At 36.8% G+C, this 20,295-nt stretch overlaps 2 protein-coding genes across 3 annotated transcripts; both read left to right on the top strand.

The window, feature by feature from the left end:
- The first annotated feature begins 8,715 nt into the window (after positions 1-8,715).
- Positions 8,716-10,446, top strand: LOC142608812 (uncharacterized). Its single transcript, XM_075780484.1, has one exon. It carries the CDS (start codon positions 8,716-8,718, stop codon positions 10,444-10,446), a length of 1,731 nt encoding a protein of 576 aa, XP_075636599.1.
- Positions 10,447-18,162: 7,716 nt separating this feature from the next.
- LOC142611000 (replication protein A 70 kDa DNA-binding subunit B-like) lies at positions 18,163-20,091 on the top strand. 2 transcript variants are annotated; one of them, XM_075782988.1, is made up of 8 exons: positions 18,163-18,302; positions 18,614-18,738; positions 18,828-18,909; positions 19,001-19,136; positions 19,235-19,392; positions 19,482-19,600; positions 19,671-19,850; positions 19,948-20,091. In XM_075782988.1, exons 6-8 carry the CDS (start codon positions 19,508-19,510, stop codon positions 20,089-20,091), a joined length of 417 nt encoding a protein of 138 aa, XP_075639103.1. In that variant the 5' UTR covers positions 18,163-18,302; positions 18,614-18,738; positions 18,828-18,909; positions 19,001-19,136; positions 19,235-19,392; positions 19,482-19,507. The 2 variants fall into 2 exon arrangements, with proteins under 2 accessions (XP_075639103.1, XP_075639104.1); XM_075782989.1 differs by lacking the exon at positions 19,948-20,091 and having other exon boundaries at positions 19,671-19,809.
- Positions 20,092-20,295: the final 204 nt, after the last annotated feature.

Genomic DNA, 20,295 nt, shown 5'->3' with positions numbered 1-20,295 from the left:
TTTAAAGAGAAAATCTAGTATCGCTCGTGGGCCATGGTAAGACCCACAAAATCCCAAAAGATCTAAAAACAAAGTTCCACAACCAATAAGCCTTCTCACAATGAAGCATCAAACAATCAACAGTCTTCACACAACAACAACACATGACACACCAGTCAACAAAAGCAAAACCCTTATTTTCAAATTATCACTCATGAGAATCTTATCCCAAGCTGCAGTCCAAACAAAAAAAGAAACCCACTGAGGGGCCTTTACTTTCCAAATACCTTTCCAAGAAAAGACAATGGAAAGGGAACCTTGCAGCTCATTATAAAATGAATAGGTGTCAAAATCCTCATTCTTCTTCAACTTCCATCTCACGTGGTCCCCATTTCCCGTAGGCAGGGTGCTGGATTCCAAAACATGAAGGAAATTCACCATTAAATCCAACTCCCAGTCATTCAAATCCTGAGAGAAACGTACATCCCAACCCCTCCTCTCCCCTAACCCCAGCCTTGCCAATGAAACCTCTATTGAGGCCTCTCTATTAGTGGTGATCTCATACCAAGAAGGCCAATTGAAGAGGTTGATCCCCACACCACCAATCTTGCCAGAATTTCACTCTATTCCCTACCCCAATCTCAAACTGAGTATTATCACTAAAAGCCTCCCAACCCATACAGATGCCTCTTCACAAACTACACCCATGCACATCTCTACCCAACTTAGAAGTCCATCCCCCCTCCCCACACTCCTCAATCTTTCCCAAACTTCACAGCTACCACCCTCCTCCAAAGCTGTGTCTCCTCAACCCCAAAACACCATAGCTATTTCCCTAAAAGGGTTTTATTGAAGTTAGTCAGTTTCCTTATACCTAAACCACGATTGGCCATAGCACACACATGATCCCATCTTACCAAATGTGACTTGGGCTCACCCCCCATACCAACCCAAAATGCATCATAAAAGGACAAGACCAAACATCAAAAGCCCCATTCTTTCGAAATTTCCATTTCAATCTATCATTACCCTCACAAAAGGGCATATTAGAACAAAGAAGATTAAAGAAAGAGGCAACCACCTCTATCTCCCAATCATAAGTCTTGTTCAAAAATCTGTACAACAGCTTCGTGGACCGACTTCCCCACTCCCCTCCGCATTTCACAATTATAACACACCTCCATAACCATGTTTCCTCCGTCCCAAACTGCCAGTCATTTAACCAAAAGAGCCTGATTAAAGTTTACAAGCTTTCTTACACCCGATACACCATTGGCAATTGGAATGCAACTGTAGTTACAAATGGTTCTGCATTCTTTAAGGTGCCTTTGCCATAAACCAATGAGAAACACAAGGTCATCTTTGAAAAAGAGTAAAAAATGAGAAACATTTGGGTGTCTTCATAAAAGAATGAGAAACACAAGGTCCTCTTCGAAAAAGAGCTAGAAATCATCAAGCTTAAGACTAGGTAATCCCATCGATATGCTAATGCAAGTTCCATGGGAGCAAAATGGTCGAAGTTCTCATAAAATGTTTTTTTTTTATAACTTGCAATTTACTAAATTTGGAAAAGCGTATATAGAAATTTAAAAAACATTAAGAAATGGAAGCTATAAAGATTAGCGATACAAGGGCAAAGAATCTAAAAACTCCATCAAAGAAAAGGTTGGGATAGTAAAAAAGTGCGAGCTTCCAAGAAAAGAAACTTGAGAGCTTCCATTTGGAGAGAAAGAAATCACCAGGAAAAGAAAAAGTGCAGTCTGTTGATTTCTTTCTCTCCAAATGCATCATAGAATACACCCCCCCCCCACCCCACAGTTCCATACTACGATGCCTCATCCTTCCACTCCAAGACTCCATCATTGACTTGACCGAATTCGGCATGACCCAAGAAATCCCAATGGCACAGAAGGGGAAAAAAAAACCCCACAAATCATAGGCAATTGAACAGTGCAACAACAGATGAACCAGACCAGGATACCATGCCATTCATGTTGAATACCCTGAACCAGACCAGCAAGATTCTAACCTCAATTTCCAAAAATAATTTCACGTAAATTTTAAAAATTAAAAAAAAAAACTAATCCATAGAGCAACTTTATTACACGTAATGAAGAATGACAATTTCAGCAATAAAATTAAATTCCTCCGGTTAACTAACAAAATGTAAGAAATTAAGATTTGGTTACACCAATCAATCAGTTCAAATAAGCTATATGTACAGAACCCTTTAAACAAAAAAAAAAAAAAAAAAAAAAAACCAAGGATGAATCAATTACCTAAGAGTGAGAGAGAGACGGTGAATGACAGAGTGAGAGAGATGCTGGGCTCGCAGAGATGGTGGGTCAGAGACCGACGACGAGAGGAGCCAACGACGACAGACCGAGCCACCGATGAGGAGAATGACAGACTGAGGGAGAGCCTCGTGCTTGAGTGGGTTTGAGCGTCTGTGGTTTGAGAGTGAGAGATGAGGGAGATTTTGAGATTCTGTGATTTTTTGATGTTTGAATTTTTGTGATTTTGAGAGTGAGATCAGCGAGGTGTTTGAGAGTGAGATTTTGAGTGATTTCGAATTTTGGGAGTTTGAGTGTGATCTGCGAGCGGTTTGAGGGTGTTTTGGTGTGAGTGATCTGGGAGTTTGAGTGTTTGGGACACGTGGACGGCTGAACACAAATCGAGTCTATTAGACTCGAGTTCTTAAAACAACTCCAATGCACTCGATTTTGAAATCTACGTGGACATTTTATTAAGCTCAGCCGGTGCCGCGATGGAGAAATCGAGTACAATGTACTCGATTTCTAAGCTCAAAATTGAGTCCACAAAACTCGATTTGTTAGAATCCAAATTAGTTTGAAACGTTGCCTAACTAATAATATTGTTTAGATTTTATAGTTATTTAAAATTTTTTTCCTTTAGTTGGTCTTGCTTACTCTTGCATTACTTGGTCTAACTCTTTCAAACCCACACCGTTGACTTTTTGTTCTCTTCTTTTCGTTTGCTGTTTTCTGTTTTCTTTTCTTGCATTAGTTTGTAGCCACTTTTTTGTTTTCTTCTCTCCGTTTTCCTGCTTTCTATTTTTTTCCCCTCTGCCAGAACAAACCCAGCGAAGGTTGTGGACAAAAAACAGAGCACCCTTGACACTACTGCTACTGGTAATTCTTTTCTTTACAATCATGCTATTGTTCTTTGTTTTCAATTTTTAATTTTTATAATAACAAACATTTATAACTAAAGCGTTCAAATATTTTGTGCACACCATGTGTTTGAAAAAATGCCTCACTTACTCTTGCATTAGTTTGTAGCCAGTTTGTGCATCTTGGTTTTGATTGCTACTAGTTATTGACCACTTTTTGTTATGTACCAATCATAATTTATTAGCCAAGTCATTGCTGTCTATATTAAAGGATGAAGACACTCTTAGACACTCTTTGTATTAGCGACTACAATAAAAGTCTTATGGACAGAGCACAATTTGTCAACGTTACTTTCAACTTTCAAGCATTCGAATTTAGATAGGTGCTTGGTAGAACTTTGATTCCGAGGTATTTAATTCAACGTATTGACCAGTTTTTTTTCTTCTTTTCTTTTTTCAAATAATGCAGAAGCCTGGTATTCAATAATTGCATCTTTTCTAATATTATTCCTTTTTCAAACAACAACTTTACACAATCTCACAGTGCAACAATAAAACAGATACAGTAAATAGAGTTTGTAAGGAAGGCAAATTGTCGAAAGTTGTTATATATTGTTGCTATTAGTCTTTGATATAGAGAAGTATATATGAAACTATCAAATGTTTGAATTTGATTGAAGAAAACAGAACCTGGATGGCAAGGTTGATTAATTGGTTTGAGAAAAGAATATTTAGAACACATGAGTCTAAATTAACTTTTAGTTTTACAGCCATCTAATGTGTAAGTATTTACCCTTAAAAAATGACATATTTAATATTCATTTGAATGAAAGGCTCACCATACCATACCTTTCTCTTTATCGTATACCCATATAAAGAACACAAAATTTGAAGCAATAGCAATATATACATGACAAACAATATAAAATTTAAAGAAAAAAGTGCTACTCTGAGTCTGAGACAGCCTTACCTGTGAAAAACAAGCTCCATGCAAGACATAGGGCGGTGAGTAGAAGAAGACCAAGGAGTAGACCTCTCTTAACCTTAGAACTCATGATACCTTGTGGAAGAGATGCGTGGGTGAATATCACAATATATACTATATATATATACCCAGTCATGTTTGTTTTGTCTTTTTCTCTGCAGTTTCTTTAGTCCTTTTCCATTATTAATAGTGCGTACGTTACAGTTCGAAAGACCACAACCATCTTTGCCTTTAGGTAGTTAATCAATTAAGTTTGACAAACTTTGATTTATAGCAAAGCGTACTATTACTTCAATTTTCAATAATATGAATTTTCTTTCATTTATAGCTAAGCGTACTATTATAGAAAAAAGTTTCAACTTTTCTTCTGCTTTATTGGATCACAAATCTTACCCTGTCAATATTATTTTTTGGAGACATTTCTAATTATCATTTGCACCTAACATCTCTCATTTTCTTCCTCTCTCTGTCCTTTATCAAGTCAAATCATCTAAATTCCAACTGCAGAAAAACATACTTAGCTTGGACACCAAATTTGACCTATTAATGTTAATTAATTTTGTTGAAAACATACTTTATAGCCAATTCACATAATTTTTTTTTCCAGAAGCAATTGTAACATGTATTATTAACAATTATGTTATTTTGAAAAGAATCTAACATTTTTATATGATTTAACGATACACCAATTGGAGTATTTTTCATCTATTTGTAAAACTTTTTCAAAACCATTCATTCTAAAAGCAAATCTAAACATAAATATCACAATGAATATCATGATTACAAAAACGTTTGATGTTATGATAATATTTTTTCCGTACTATCATTTCTTAAACATTTTTTTTTTAAACTCAGGATCAAAGTGACAAATAAACTATAATTTAGGATCCACTTCAATAATATCTTTTTTTTATTTTCAATCATACAAAGTTATCTTATAATCAGGTTGAAAGCAAATGGCTGTTCCTAAATAGATCAAATTAACATGAATAGATTTGGGTGAACATGGCTTATTACAATCATGATCTCAACCGTTGCCATTGCATAATTTTGATTTTATTGATCTATCAGATGCAAGAACCTAATTGATAGTTTAAATTTTAAAATTAAAAAGCTTTAAAAAAACTTATTTTGCAGGGCCTCTCATTTTTGGATAAAGAGCTCATACATTTTGAGGGAAAGAGCTACATACTTAACCGTGTCAACTCCAGGTTTGTTAACAATTACTCTAATTTTTTTTTTTTAAAGTTTATGTTGCATTTCTTTTCTACATATTTAGAATAATTATTAATGTCATCTTCGACTAAAATTTACAGCATTAAAAATTATTACTGAAAGCAATTAAATTCCACATAACTATATTTTTAAATTTCTAGAAAATGCTAATTAACAATAAATATATGGTAGAAAGAATATTCTATTTTTTAACGTCTATTTGCTATCTTTGATTTATACAATAATAGTTATGATTTGATCTTCTATAAATACTTTGTTTGTAATTATATTTCCGAAGTATGGAGTCTGCTTTATTTTCAAGAGCAAGAAGAAAACTGATTCTATCACAGAAAAGAAACAGAAATGTACCTACCAAATTTACAAATTCTTCATTAAAGGGAAGTCATTCAGATGTTTCAGTAACTAGAAGAATGCTGTTAAATAAAAACAGAAATGTTTCTAATGGTGTATCCAGTCCCTTATCTTGTGGTGATGCTTTACAAGGAGAAGTTTCAATAGATAAAGACTCATGCATTGTCGCACACCACTATTCATGAAACACAAACATTGCATTCTGGAAGCAATGATGAAACATTTGTAAGAAGAACTCGACGGAGACAATATAAACCCGAAGCTGAAAACAGAAACTCATTAGTGAATATATTAGGAAGAACTATTGTGAATGAAGATGGGAGTTTTACCACCAATATAACTGAGCAACAATTGCCTTTGCTAGAAGGTAGCATCCAATCAGCTGCAGCTGAAGGTATATTAAGAGTTCTATTAAATTAAATAGTATTTTTTCTTTGAAGAATTCGTTTTTGATTTTATTTACATCTTAGACTTGGAACGGACAAATGAAAGTGAAGGCACAACAATGAATATTACAGTTGCTGAACATGATTTTTGTGATGACTCTGATAGAGAATCAAATAATCTTTCCACCTCTGACCCTAGACGAAAACATCGTAAGTATTACAATTTTTAGTCCTCCATACCAACCTAAAATATTAGGTTCCCAAAAAAATGATCCTTCAATTTTTTTGTAGGAAAATTTATGGAAGCAATGAATTTAGGACCTCCAACACAAGTATGTGAACATTGTGGAGCTCAACTTTGGTACGAGTAGAGAACCATTAAATCTAGCAAGCCTAAGAAGCCTAAATTCAGTTTGTGTTGTTCAGCAGGCAAAGTTGAGCTTCCATTTTTGAAGGATCCTCCACCTTTTCTTATAAGATTGCTCAGCATGAGCAATGATCAGAGATCACACAAATTTCGAGTAGGGATAAGAATCTATAATTCTCTTTTTGCTTTCACTTCTTTGGGAGGTAATATATATCGTTCAGTGAATAATGGTACTGCTCCATATGTTTTCCGTCTAAATGGCCAAAATCATCACAGAATTGGATCTCTTATTCCTGTTGATGGCCAAAAGACACAATTTGCACAGCTTTATATTTATGATACTAAAAATGAGATAGCAAACAGAATTGATGCTGTTACATCTGGTGATTATAGAAAAGATGTGGATATAGATATTGTCATTGGATTATTGAATATGTTAGACAATTACAATCAATTGGTCAAGTACTTTCGAATAACTAGGGACAGATTCAATGAGTCTGATATGCATGATGTTAGGATACGGCTTATTGGCAATTCTGATTCTAAACAATATAACTTGCCTAATACTTCTGAAGTTGCTGCTATAATTGTTGGAGATTTAAATACCGAAAATTGTGAAAGGGATATTATTGTTGAAAACCAAAGTTCGGGATTGCAACGTATATATGGGAGTCATCCGAGCTATATGGCTTTACAATATCCATTGCTTTTCCCTTATGGTGAAGATGGGCATAGGTCTGATATACCTTATAAGAATTTTGACGGAGCAAGATCTAAAAAAAGAGAATCAATAACAATGAGGGAATATTATGCTTATAGACTTCAACAACGATCTCATGAGTGTAACACATTGTTGCTTGGTGGAAGGCTTTTTCAACAATTCATAGTCGATGCCTATACTTCCATTGAAGAGGAAAGATTATAATGGGTAAGGCAAAACCAACTGAAATTAAGATCTGAACTATATGGTGGGCTTAAAGATGCTGTGCTTCATGGTGATACAAATCCAAAAACAGTAGGAAAGCGGATAATCTTACCTTCCTCCTTTACTTGAAGCCCAAGATACATGGCTCAGAACTATCAAGATGCAATGGCTATATGTAGAAAGGTGGGATATCCAGACCTGTTTATGACATTTACTTGCAATCCAAAATGGTCTAAAATCACTCAGTGCTTGGAATTTATAAAAGGCCAGAATGTTGAGGACCGACCAGACATTGTAACAAGGGTTTTTTAAATAAATTTGGATGAATTATTACATGATTTGAGGCATGAATCCCATTTTGGAAGAGTCATTGCAGTAGTATACACAATTGAATTTCAAAAAAGAGGACTTCCGCATGCACATATTCTCCTTTTCTTGGATCCAAAAGATAAGTGTCCAAGTCCAGCAGACATAGACAACATTATCACAGCAGAAATACCAGATCAACATGAAGATCCAATTGCTTTTGAAGATGTAAAACAATTTATGATGCATTGGCCATGTGGATATGCAAACCCAAGATCACCTTGTATGGTTAATGATAAATGTACAAAACATTTTCCAAAAAAATTTTATGAAGAGACAACTATCGATGAAGAAGGTTTCTCCATTTATAGAAGAAGAAATGATGGGAAAACAATAGTAAAAAATGGAATTACTTTGGATAATCGGTATGTAGTGCCATATAATGTAGACTTACTGGTAAAGTACCAGTCACATTTGAATGTGGAATGGTGCAATAGATCTTGATCGATAAAATATTTGTTTAAATACATAAATAAGGGACCGGATAGAGCCACAATTGTTTTGCAAGAGAATCTGCCAGGTACTGATAATGATGAACAACAACCAAGCATTGTTGTTGATGAGACCAAAGCATATTTGGACTGTAGGTATATTTCAGCTTTTGAAGCATGTTGGAGAATATTTGAATTTCCTATTCAGTTTCAAAATCCACCAGTTGAAAGATTAAACTTTCATTTGGAAAATGAAAATCCCATTATATATCCGGAAAATACAAATTTGGACAACATTTTACAAAGGCCAGGAATCAAAGACACAAAGTTTACTGAATGGATGAAAACTAATGAAGCTTTTGAAGATGCTCGTGAGTTAACTTATGCTGAATTTCCTACAAAATGGGTATGGCATAAAAATGTTAGGCAATGGCAACAAAGAAAAGGTAGAAAATGTATTGGAAGAATATATAATGCTCACCCTTCAAGTGGAGATCGATTTTAGTTGAGAATGTTGCTTAACATTGTCAAAGGCCCAAAAAACTTTAAAGAGATAATGACTGTAAAAAATATTACTTATCCTACTTATAAAGATGCATGTTATGCACTTGGACTTCTAGATGATGATAAAGAATGGCATGAATGCATAATTGAAGCTGCACAATGGGCCAGTGGCAAGCAATTACGCCAGCTATTTGTTACCATACTCATGTTTTGTGAAGTATCTGACCCTTTAACTTTTTGGGATTCTAATTGGAAAATTCTTACTGAAGATATACTTAATAGACAAAGACATATCTCCCATTTTCATGATCTGATATTATCTGATAGTCAATTGAAAAATTATGGCTTATATGAAATTGACCAAATCCTCCAACAATATGGAAAATCTTTGAAAGACTATCCTCAAATGCCTCAGCCGGCTGTAAATATTCTTATTCATAAAGGAAATAGACTTATTGAAGAAGAAATGTCATATGATATAGGAAGTTTGCAAAGAGAACTTGAGATCTTGATATCTGGCCTCAACAATGAACAAAGAACTATCTATAATTCTATAATGGAAGCTGTTTTTTCTGAAGGTGGGGGCATGTTTTTCATCTATGGTCATTGTGGAACGGGAAAAACATATCTTTATAGAACAATTTTGGCTGCTGTAAGATCAAAAGGAAAAATAGCTCTTGCAATTGCTTCTTCAGGCATTGCTACTCTATTACTTCCTGGTGGCCGGACAACACATTCGCGATTCCACATCCCCATTAATGTCAATGATGAGTCAACTTGTGAAATAAAACAAAAAACACAGGTAGCAGACCTTCTTTTGAAAACAAGTATAATAGTTTGGGATGAGGCACCAATGGCAAACAAAAATTGTTTTGAAGTTGTTAATCGCAGCCTTCAAGATATACTGCAAATTGAAGATCCAAGGAATTTGGAAAAACCTTTTGGTGGTAAAGTTGTGGTTTTAGGTGGTGATTTTCGGCAAATACTTCCAGTTGTGAAAAAGGGAAGACGTGAGGATATTGTCCAATCTACAATTTGTCAGTCACACTTATGGAATTATTGTCATGTCTTTAAACTACAACAAAATATGAGACTTATGCAGAACAATATGAGTGAAATACAACAATCATCTATACAAGACTTTAGTGAATGGATTTTAAAAATAGGTAATGGTGATTTGGGAGAAGGTGATGGTGGCAATAACATTACAATTCCTCATGATCTAATCATCCAACCTACAGAAAATCCACTGGAAGATATTATTAATAGCACATACCTTGATTTGGATGCTCAATACATGGATGCAAACTACATTCAAGAAAGGGCAATTCTTGACCCTACAAATGAAGTTGTAGAGGAGTTAAATGACTACATTATTTCATCAATAAATGGAGTAGAACATGAATATTTGAGTTCAGATTCTATTTGCAAGGCTTCTTTGAATGTTGCTGATCAAGACATTTTATACCCTATTGAGTTTTTAAACAGCTTAAGATTTCTAGGATTGCCAAATCATAAGTTGACATTAAAAGTAGGCTTACCTATTATGTTGCTTAGAAACTTGAACCAGAATGAAGGACTTTGTAATGGAACAAGACTGATTTTTACAAAGCTGGCTACATGGGTTATAGAAGCAAAAATTATTACTGGCACTAATATAGGCACATGCTTGTTCATTCCGAGAATAACATTATCTCCAAGTGATTCAAAATGGCCTTTTGATCTAAAGAGGAGACAATTTGACGTAGGACAACCACAATATAATAATAGGGCAGAAAAATGATAGAACAAACCCTAGGAGTCAGCACCTACGGGACTGGAGTCGGCACCAGTGTAAAAAGAAAGCAAACGTTTTTTATATTTCTCCAAGCTGTGTTACAATAATCAAAAAAGTGTTTAAATAGCTACAACATAAAACCCTAACAACACAAAACCCTAATTATTAAATGTTCGGGCTTGCTTAATCTCAAGCCCAATAACTAATAGGCTCCATCCATAAGGCCACAGGTTGGGCCGTCTTCTTTTTGTTCTTCCTCCCATATGTGTGTATAATTGGGGGCCTATATCTCGTGTCCGCACCAACTCCCCCCGGGTGAGAGGAACTCGACCCCGTCGAGTGGAAAGATGAAGAGCTCTGATAGTACTCCAGTAAGTCAGGATCCAGTCGCTGTAGCTCATCTCTAGTAATCCATGTGCAATCGGAATCTGGTTGCCCGCGCCACCGAACTAGGAAACGGTGAACTCCTCCATCCCTGGTAGAAACAATTTGCTCATCTAAAATAGCATCAATAGATTCTTTATGTGCATAGGGCAAATTTAAGGGTAAAGGGGTAGGCATAGGGGCATCAATAGGATTAAGTAAAGGCTCATCAAAAGGAGTATCAGGAATAGCTGTAGGGCTTTTATAAGCAACTAGATCCTCAATATTAAAGGAGGAGCTAATACCATAATCATGAGGGAGGTCAATGACATATGCATTTGGGCCCATTCGTTTCAATACCTTGAACGGACCGGCACTACGAGCCTGCAATTTCTTAACGGTCCCAGAGGAAAACCGTTCAGGTCGGATCCGAATCATGACATAATCTCCTACCTGAAACTCTGCATGACGCCGATGAGTATCAGCATGAATTTTATATTGAGAATTACTTACCTGAATTTTTTTGTGAATCTCAGTATGCAAATCATGAACATGTCGTGCGAATGCCTCAGCAGATTCAGAAATCCTAACATGTGGGGACATGGGCAAAAGATCTAAGGGCTTCCTAGGTGTATATCCATGCACAACCTCAAAAGGACTAACGCCTATAGACCTATTGACAGAGCTATTATATGCAAGTTGGGCTATAGGAAGAATTGAATCCCAATTCCGATTGGCTTCACCCACTAGACACCGAAAAAGGTTCCCTAGGCTACGATTAACCACCTCAATTTGACCATCGGTTTGAGGATGAAATGCCGTGGAAAATTTCAATTTGGTGCCTACTAAATGCCACAAGGTCTTCCAAAAATAACTCATGAATCGAACATCCCTATCTGACACTATGGTTTTGGGGAGACCATAAAGCTTGACAATCTCATCAAAGTAAAGCTTTGCAATTTTAGAAGCGTCAGAAGTCTTAGAACATGGTAGGAAATGAGCCATCTTAGAGAAGCGATCAACAACTACTAGGATAGAATCATGCTTCCTAAAGGTGCGGGGCAAACCTAGCACAAAGTCCATACTCACGTCCTGCCACGGGCGATCTGGCACGGGTAAAGGCGTGTACAGACCAGTGTTTTGCTTGCGATGTTTGGCTAGTTGACATGTACGACACTGACCAACTATCTTAGCAACGCCCCTCTTAAGACCAGGCCAATAGAATTGACGTTCCACTTCCTCAATTGTCTTATCTCGGCCAAAATGACCTGCAAGGCCTCCTGCATGTATCTCCCAAACTAGAAAATCTCTCACTGACGACCGAGGGATACACAACTTGTTGGCTTTGAACAAGTAACCATCTTGAAGGGTATAATCATCCAAGACGGGATGTGAAGCATTACTTAGGCTAGTGTAGAGCTCCCCAAAATCTTGGCATGATTGATAGTCATCCTTAAGTCGTTCAAACCCAGTGACCTTAACACTCATGACTGATAGCAAAGATACTCTTCGACTCAGTGCATCAGCAGCCTTATTCTCAACTCCCGCTCTATGTTTCACCACAAAGTAGTAGCGTTGCAGAAATTCAACCCAACTACCGTGCCTAAAATTTAGCTTCTTTTGGGAATTGAGATAACGCAAAGCTTCATGATCAGAGTAGATAATAAACTCTCGAGACAACAAGTAATGACGCCAATGCCAAAGGGCTCGTACAATGACATAAAATTCTTTGTCATACGTGGAGTACTTCTGCTTAGCATCATTCAACTTTTCACTGAAATAGGCAATTGGGTGACGCTCTTGACTAAGGACTCCCCCTATGCCAATACCTGAGGCATCACATTCCACTTCAAAAGGTTTGGTGAAATCAGGGAGACGCATGACAGGTGCCTCAGTCATCTTCTGTTTCACCTCCTTGAAGGCCTTAGTAGCAGCCTTTGTCCAAGTAAACTCCCCATGTTTTAAGCAGTCAGTGATGGGAGACATAATGGTACTAAATCCTTTGATGAATCGGCGATAAAAGGAAGCAAGCCCATGAAAGCTTCGAACCTCATGTATAGTTTTGGGCTCGGGCCAATCCATAATTGCTTGAACTTTCTGGGGGTCGGTAGAAACTCCTTCAGATGACACTATGAAACCTAGGAAGACAACTTTATCTGTAAAGAAAGAGCACTTCTTGAGGTTACCATATAAACTCTCCTTCCTAAGGGTTGTGCAAACTTGAGTTAGGTGGTCTAAGTGTTGCTCCCTAGACTTACTATAAATGAGGATATCATCAAAGTACACAACCAGGAATTTTCCCATAAAAGGCTTGAGCACTTGAGTCATCACTCTCATAAAGGTACTAGGAGCATTGGACAATCCAAAATGCATAACCATCCACTCATATAAACCATCTTTTGTCTTGAAGGCAGTTTTCCACTCATCGCCAGGACGAACCCTAATTTGATGATAGCCACTTTTCAAGTCTATCTTGGAGAAAATCGTTGCTCCAGCCATCATATCCAACATGTCATCCAACCGAGGGATAGGAAAACGATACTTCACAGTGATCTTGTTGATGGCACGACTATCAACACACATCCTCCAAGTCCCATCTTTCTTTGGAGTTAAGAGCGCAGGGACTGCACAAGGGCTCATGCTCTCACGAACAAAACCCTTCCTAAGTAGTTCTTCTACTTGTCTTTGCAACTCGGCATGTTCAGCAGGGCTCATCCTATAATGGGGCAAGTTAGGTAGGGTCGCTCCGGGCACAAAATCTATGGCGTGTTGGATATCACGCATAGGCGGTAATTGATCGGGGAGTTCCTCAGGGAAAACATCCTTAAATTCCTGGAGCACGGACCTCACTTCTCCAGGTTGCTCCTCACAGGTCTCTCCATGAAGTTCCCTAGCAACCAAGACAAACACAATGGATTCCTGAACTGCTACCCTCTCAAACGCCTTTGGGCTTATGATGTTCAGACCTTTCGCCTTCGGTACTTCTGGCTTCTTGCTCATGTCGATTGGCTTGGGTTTCAAAGGATTAAGCACAATCTTCTTGCCTCCAAACATAAATGAGCAAGAATTGGATCGCCCATGAAGGGTGACATCCAAATCATAAAGCCAAGGTCTACCTAAGATAATGTGCCCTACATCCATGGGAATTACGTCACACCATATTTCTGCCTTGTAGGTGAGGAATTGAAGTGGGACAACACATCTTTCTTTTATGGCTATGGAGGAAGTATCCACCCAAGAAACTTTATATGGGTTAGGGTGTGGGATCAATTTCAAGCCTAGGCGGGAAACAACGTTAGAGGACACCGCATTAATGCAACTCCCACTATCTATAATAACCTTGCACGTTTTATCTCCACACTTAGTGTAAGTCTGGAAGATGGCACTTCTTCGCCAATCATCAGTTTCCCTTTGTTCTGTCAAAGCACACCTTACCACATTCACTCTAGGGACACCAAAAACAGCCTTGGAATCGTCAACCTGAGGAGAGATGGCTCTAATGCACGTGAGGTAACTGGGATCATCTTCCCATTCGGCCTCAACATCTTGGCCTTCTTCAGCATTTGGGTCATACACTAGCTCTTCAACATCTTCTACCTTTTCATCATCCTCTTGAATGACAAGGGTTCTAGAGGGACATCTAGCTGCAACATGCCCAATCCCATTGCATCTGAAGCATTGGAGGCGAGAGCCTAATCTTGAGGGCTCATTGATCACACCTTTTCCCTTGTCCTCTTTTTGTATCGGGGTGCTATTGGGGTTGACCTTAGGGGGTAAGGTAAGTTTAGGTTTGCTACCAAAAAGTTGAGGGTTGGGAGGAATGCTTCGAGGCTCAGAACGTCGCCAAAAGATAGATTTGGATGCTAACTCACAATTCCTAGCAAGGTCATAGGCTTCTCTTAAGGTGGTGACTCCTCGGGTGATAATCTCGCCTAGTAGGTTAGCATTTAAACCTTTCTTGAACCTATTGAGTGTGACAACCTCTTCCTCAACGATTCGAATTCGCCTCTGGAATTCCTTGAATTTCTCTATGTATTCGGTCACAGGAGCAGTGCCTTGTCTTAGGCGATCCCATTCCTCAAGGAGGGAGCTCCTATAAGTTGGAGGAAGATAATTCCTCGAGAGGGCGTCCTTCATCTCCATCCAATCAATAATGGGGGCTCACGTCGTCACCTAAGGTTTTCCTCAAGGTCCTTCCAGAAAAGATCAGCTCTCCCAATTAACTTCATCCTAGCATACCTCACCTTCCTATTCTCAGCCCAATGGTAATAGTCAAAGAATTTCTCCATTTGACGTAACCAATCAGTAAAAACCCATGGGTCTAGGCAGCCATCAAAGGTGGGTGCTTCTATCCTTTCCTTAGACATCCTATCATCATAATCCCTAGGACCATAGTGATTATAGTGATCATGTTCAAAGTGCGGAGCCCTATTAAAGTGACCATTATTATTTTGCCCATGCATGTTATCTCCTTCATGGTTAGTGGTCTCTCTTTGAGATGTTTCAATTCGCTCTACCCTATCCAGCAAATCACGGACACTCTTAGCTAGATCTCCTATGGTTTGCTCTAAAGAGGGCCTAGATTCAGAAGTGGATTGATGTTCAGGGTTTGACATGACGCGACCACTACGTAGACGCATGCAACACAATAATTATGAATGCAGTTGAGATTCCCAAAAATTCAAGTAATCAATTCTCAATGTAAAATTAAAGGTCAAACAAGAGTGCATGTAGAGATTAGATCGATGAATCAAATGAAGGAATTGCAGACAAATAGTGACAGTGTTCACAATATTAAAAGATAGCCCAAATAAACGTCAAATTCCAAGAAGCTCCACAATTAATAATAAGAATCAGGGATTTCACAGAAATTGGTTTTTTTTTGTTTTTTTGTTTTTTTTTTGAATTTTTTTTTTTTTTTGAATTTTAGAGTGGGTACTGAAAGAGGGCACAAACAGTAAAACGATTAATCTGAGCACAAATTGGATAGGATAATGGAGTATGGTGGGATATGCACATAAAAAACATAAAGATAATATTCTTTTTTTAATGAGATAAAATTGAATCCACCAAAAATATAGAGTCAGAATTGTACCCTAGTCAGTGGCCCCACGTATTGCATTAGGCAGCCATGGTCTGCTCTTCAAGTAGTGAATTGACTTGGACTGAGGAACCTGTGAAAACAATTAAAGCCCAATACAAGCAATGGGCTGTCACAGCAACAGTGTCCTTTTTTTTTTTTTTTTTTTTTTTTTTTTGAAATACAATAAAATAATATATATATATATTTTTGGAAATACAATAAAATAAGCAACAGTTTTTTTTTTTTTTTTTTTTTGTCACAGAAACAGTATTTTTTTTTTTTTTTTTTTCAAAATAAAATTACACTGTGCTATGAACTTGTAACACTACAGTCTTTAAAATAACTCAGCACGACAGACTCTAAAGAACTCAACCCACATACTGAAAAGAAAAGAAGAAAAACCACAGAAACTAAAAGAGAGCAGAATCTCCAGAAGAAAATATTGCTCGGCAGTGGGCTCGCGGCGCTAGGGACCGGCGACTGTGGCGGCGCAAAGACGAGGAAGACAGCGGCAGCTCGAATCGTGGAGTGGCGGCTGCTGTCTCGGGTCTTGGCATCGGAGTGTGTCGGCGTCCTCAGCGGCGGTGGTCGACGCCTTTAGCGGCGGTAATTGAGGGTGATAATGGGTTCGGCGGCGGGTGGCTGTTGGGTTTTGGGCGGTGATGGTGGTTGGGCTTCGCAGCAATGGGTGTAGTGCTGGGTCCGTGGGTCTCAGCTTCTCCTTCCTTTTTTTTTTTTTTTTGTGGGCTGTGGGTTCTGAGATTAGAGGCGGGCACGGATGGTGGTCACCGGCTGGGGAGGCGCCGCTGGCTTCTCTGTTGGTTTGGGGGTGAGAAACTCATGTGGAGCTTGGGGGAATACACGGATTGCAGGGACTGGCTTGGGCTTGTTTAAAATCTCATGGGGCAAAAACTTGAAAGGTACTGTCATTCTCTTTTGTTTTTGATGGTTTTGCTTTGATGTGGTTGGCTACGATGGTGTTGAATGGATCGGAAGTCTGCTCTGATACCAAAACTGACGTAGGACAACCACAATATAATAATAGGGCAGAAAAATGATAGAACAAACCCTAGGAGTCAGCACCTACGGGACTGGAGTCGGCACCAGTGTAAAAAGAAAGCAAACGTTTTTTATATTTCTCCAAGCTGTGTTACAATAATCAAAAAAGTGTTTAAATAGCTACAACATAAAACCCTAACAACACAAAACCCTAATTATTAAATGTTCGGGCTTGCTTAATCTCAAGCCCAATAACTAATAGGCTCCATCCATAAGGCCACAGGTTGGGCCGTCTTCTTTTTGTTCTTCCTCCCATATGTGTGTATAATTGGGGGCCTATATCTCGTGTCCGCACCACAATTCCCAATTTCTATGTGTTTTGCAATGACAATAAATAAGAGCCAAGGACAGTCATTGAAACATGTGGGAGTTTATTTGCCTAAACCAGTTTTCAGCCATGGGCAATTGTATGTTGCAGTTTCTAGAGTAACAAGTAGAGATGGGTTGAAGTTCCGCATAATTAATGATGAAGCTGATCAAAATTGTGAGACAAAAAATATTGTGTACAAGGAGGTTTTCACCAAACTTATTTAAGTTGTTAGTCATGCAAGGTAAAATAAATTTATATGTTAAAAGGTCATATATACATCTGTACAACTCTTTCTTTATAGTTCTTATTTAAATTGTTGCGGTGTCTTACTTCCTTTAGGTGTGTCTTGCAACTTTAAAAATAACAGACTTATTAATGTGTTTGAGTTTATTTATTTACTATTATTCTATCTGGTTACTGCTAAAGAAATGAAACTATAAATTAAATGCTTGATTACTATAATGCCATCACTTTATTTCACTAACTGTCGTATTGGATGATGTATGCAGGCAAAGGTCAAAAACTTAAAGATGATGGAGTTCAGTTTTCTTAATCAGCTTTCAAACAAGAGTGATAAGTCCAAAATCAGAATTATGAGTATCAAGGATGTGGGATGCTGTAAATAGAAACAATCAAGAAATTATTAGTTCAGATATGATTCTTATTGATGAACAGGTTTGTATAAGTTTTTAAAAAAATACATCAAAGTATTTCTTATACATTATATATATTATTCACTTTATATACCTTCAACTAACATCTTTTACTTGCAGAATAATGCAATACATTCTACCATTCCTAAGAATATTTCAAAAAAACTCAAACCTTTTCTGAAAGAAGGGCAGCTGTATGCATTATCAAACTTTGAAGTTGGCACTTGCAATGAAATCTATAGGCCAATTCAAAATGACCATAGGATCATATTCTTGCCAACAACCAACATTCAAGAATTAACAGAAGCTAAAGTCAATATACCTCATCATAACTTTGAATTTGTTGACTACAACACCATTGTTCAACGACTTAACAGTCATGTCCAGCTATCAGGTATTAAATTAATTGAATATTAATTTCGCATTCTATTATTGTTAGAAAATCTTACATTATATTGCTGTTATATAAAATACATTATATCATTATCATAAATGAAAATAACTAACATTAGAATTTTTATGATGCATAGATGTTATTGCAAAAGTGATTGCTATCGGTCCAATTGAACATCCTAGCATTAAAGGATTAAATGTTGCAATGAGGAACATAACTGTCATGACTATACAGTACTTTTTAATTCTTACAAGTTGCAATACATTGAATATGTATAATAAAAACTTACATTGATAACATTATTTGAACAGAGGAAATAAAATAAAACTTACCCTTTGGGGACCAGTTGCAAATGAAATTGATGATAGCCTCTTCAAAAGCAATCCGAGACCTTTTATTATAGTTGCAACATGTCTAATTGTGAAAACTTTTAAAGGTTAGTACATTGTTTCTTTTATTTGCATATTTATAACTACATTAATAAATTATATGTGCATTTAAAAAAATTCCTCCATATAAATGTAGGAGAATATAACTTATCATCTACAAGCGGAACAAAAGTTTATGTAAATTTGGAGATTCCAGAGGCTTCTGTGTTTATGGATCAGTAAGTAATCTATATCTTTTTAGCAATATATGTTATATAATATTTACAGTATACGCAAGCTTATACTGACTTCTTTATGTTACAATAATAGGGAAGTGAAAAATAATCGTCTCATAGAAGAGCTGCCAAGACAATTTAAGCCACAGAGAACAATTGAAGAAGAAATGAACAATAATAGAAGAACCATAATTGAAATATTAAACATGGTCTGGAACTCTGAAAATAAGGTAAGGGAAAAGTTCTTCAAAAGAAAAATCCTAAAATGAAATTGACAATGGCATGTTAAATTTTACAAATAACTCATTGAATAAATTTGAAATTCCAGGAGACTATCTTCACCTGCCATGGAAAGATTACAAAAATTGAAACGGGTTTCGGTTGGTACTTTATGTCATGCGAAATATGTCGTAGAAAGGTTAAACCAAGAGGTGAACATTTGTGGTGTGATCGTTGTAACAAACTGGCAGGCTTCCCAATCCCAAGGTATGTATAATATAAAAGTATAAATATATATATAAAGAAAAGAGAAAAAAAATTAAAATTAAAATTATATCTACCATGCCTTCTTTCAGGTATAGAATTGAACTGAAAGTTGAAGATGACACAGGATTGGCAACATTCATTTTATTTGATTCTACGGCTGAAAAATTACTCCACATATCAGCAAAAGAACTTAAATAAATGTACACAGGTGAGAATTTGACTTAATATATTCTTTACTATAATTGAACTTGCAATTTATGACCTACTGTTTCTACAAGGTACCTGAAGAGTTTGACCTGCCTTTGCAAATAGCAAACCTTATTGGGAAAACATTTGTCTTCCAATTGGAACTCAATGACTATAACCTCAAACAGGGATGGGAGATCTACACTGTGAAGAAACTTTTTGATCCTGTTATACAAATTGACAATTCAGTTAAACTTGATCAAATAACTGATGTGAGTACTTATAAATTAAATTTAAATAAAAAAATTAGATATTTTTAATGTTACTTATTCATATCATAATATGATTTACACCATATTCTTTTAACAGTATTATATGAGTGATGCTGCAAATGATTCTGCCAACAACTTACCAAGTGAAGAAGATGCTAATCCTACAAATGATGCAAGTGATGTACAGCTCACACCTATTGGAGATCGACAAAAGAGGAAGAGGAAACAAAGAGTCCTTTAATCTGTTGAAGCTTATGTTACAAATTATTCAAACTTTTCTTACAATAATGTAAACACCATTAGAAGGTGTTCTGTTTTCTGTTGAGAATAGATAGCTGAACTTACAAAATAGGCAACAAAGGAATAGTTGGTATTAAATATTCTGAGAATTTGGGATTTTTTTTCAACATGTATCGGTTTTATTTGATGGATGCATGATTGTCCA

The sequence above is a fragment of the Castanea sativa genome, chromosome 9 (assembly GCF_040712315.1).
Source record: "Castanea sativa cultivar Marrone di Chiusa Pesio chromosome 9, ASM4071231v1".
NCBI lineage: Eukaryota > Viridiplantae > Streptophyta > Magnoliopsida > Fagales > Fagaceae > Castanea > Castanea sativa.
The sequence above is the reverse complement of the archived record's forward strand: the minus strand, read 5'-3'. Positions and strand labels throughout refer to the sequence as shown.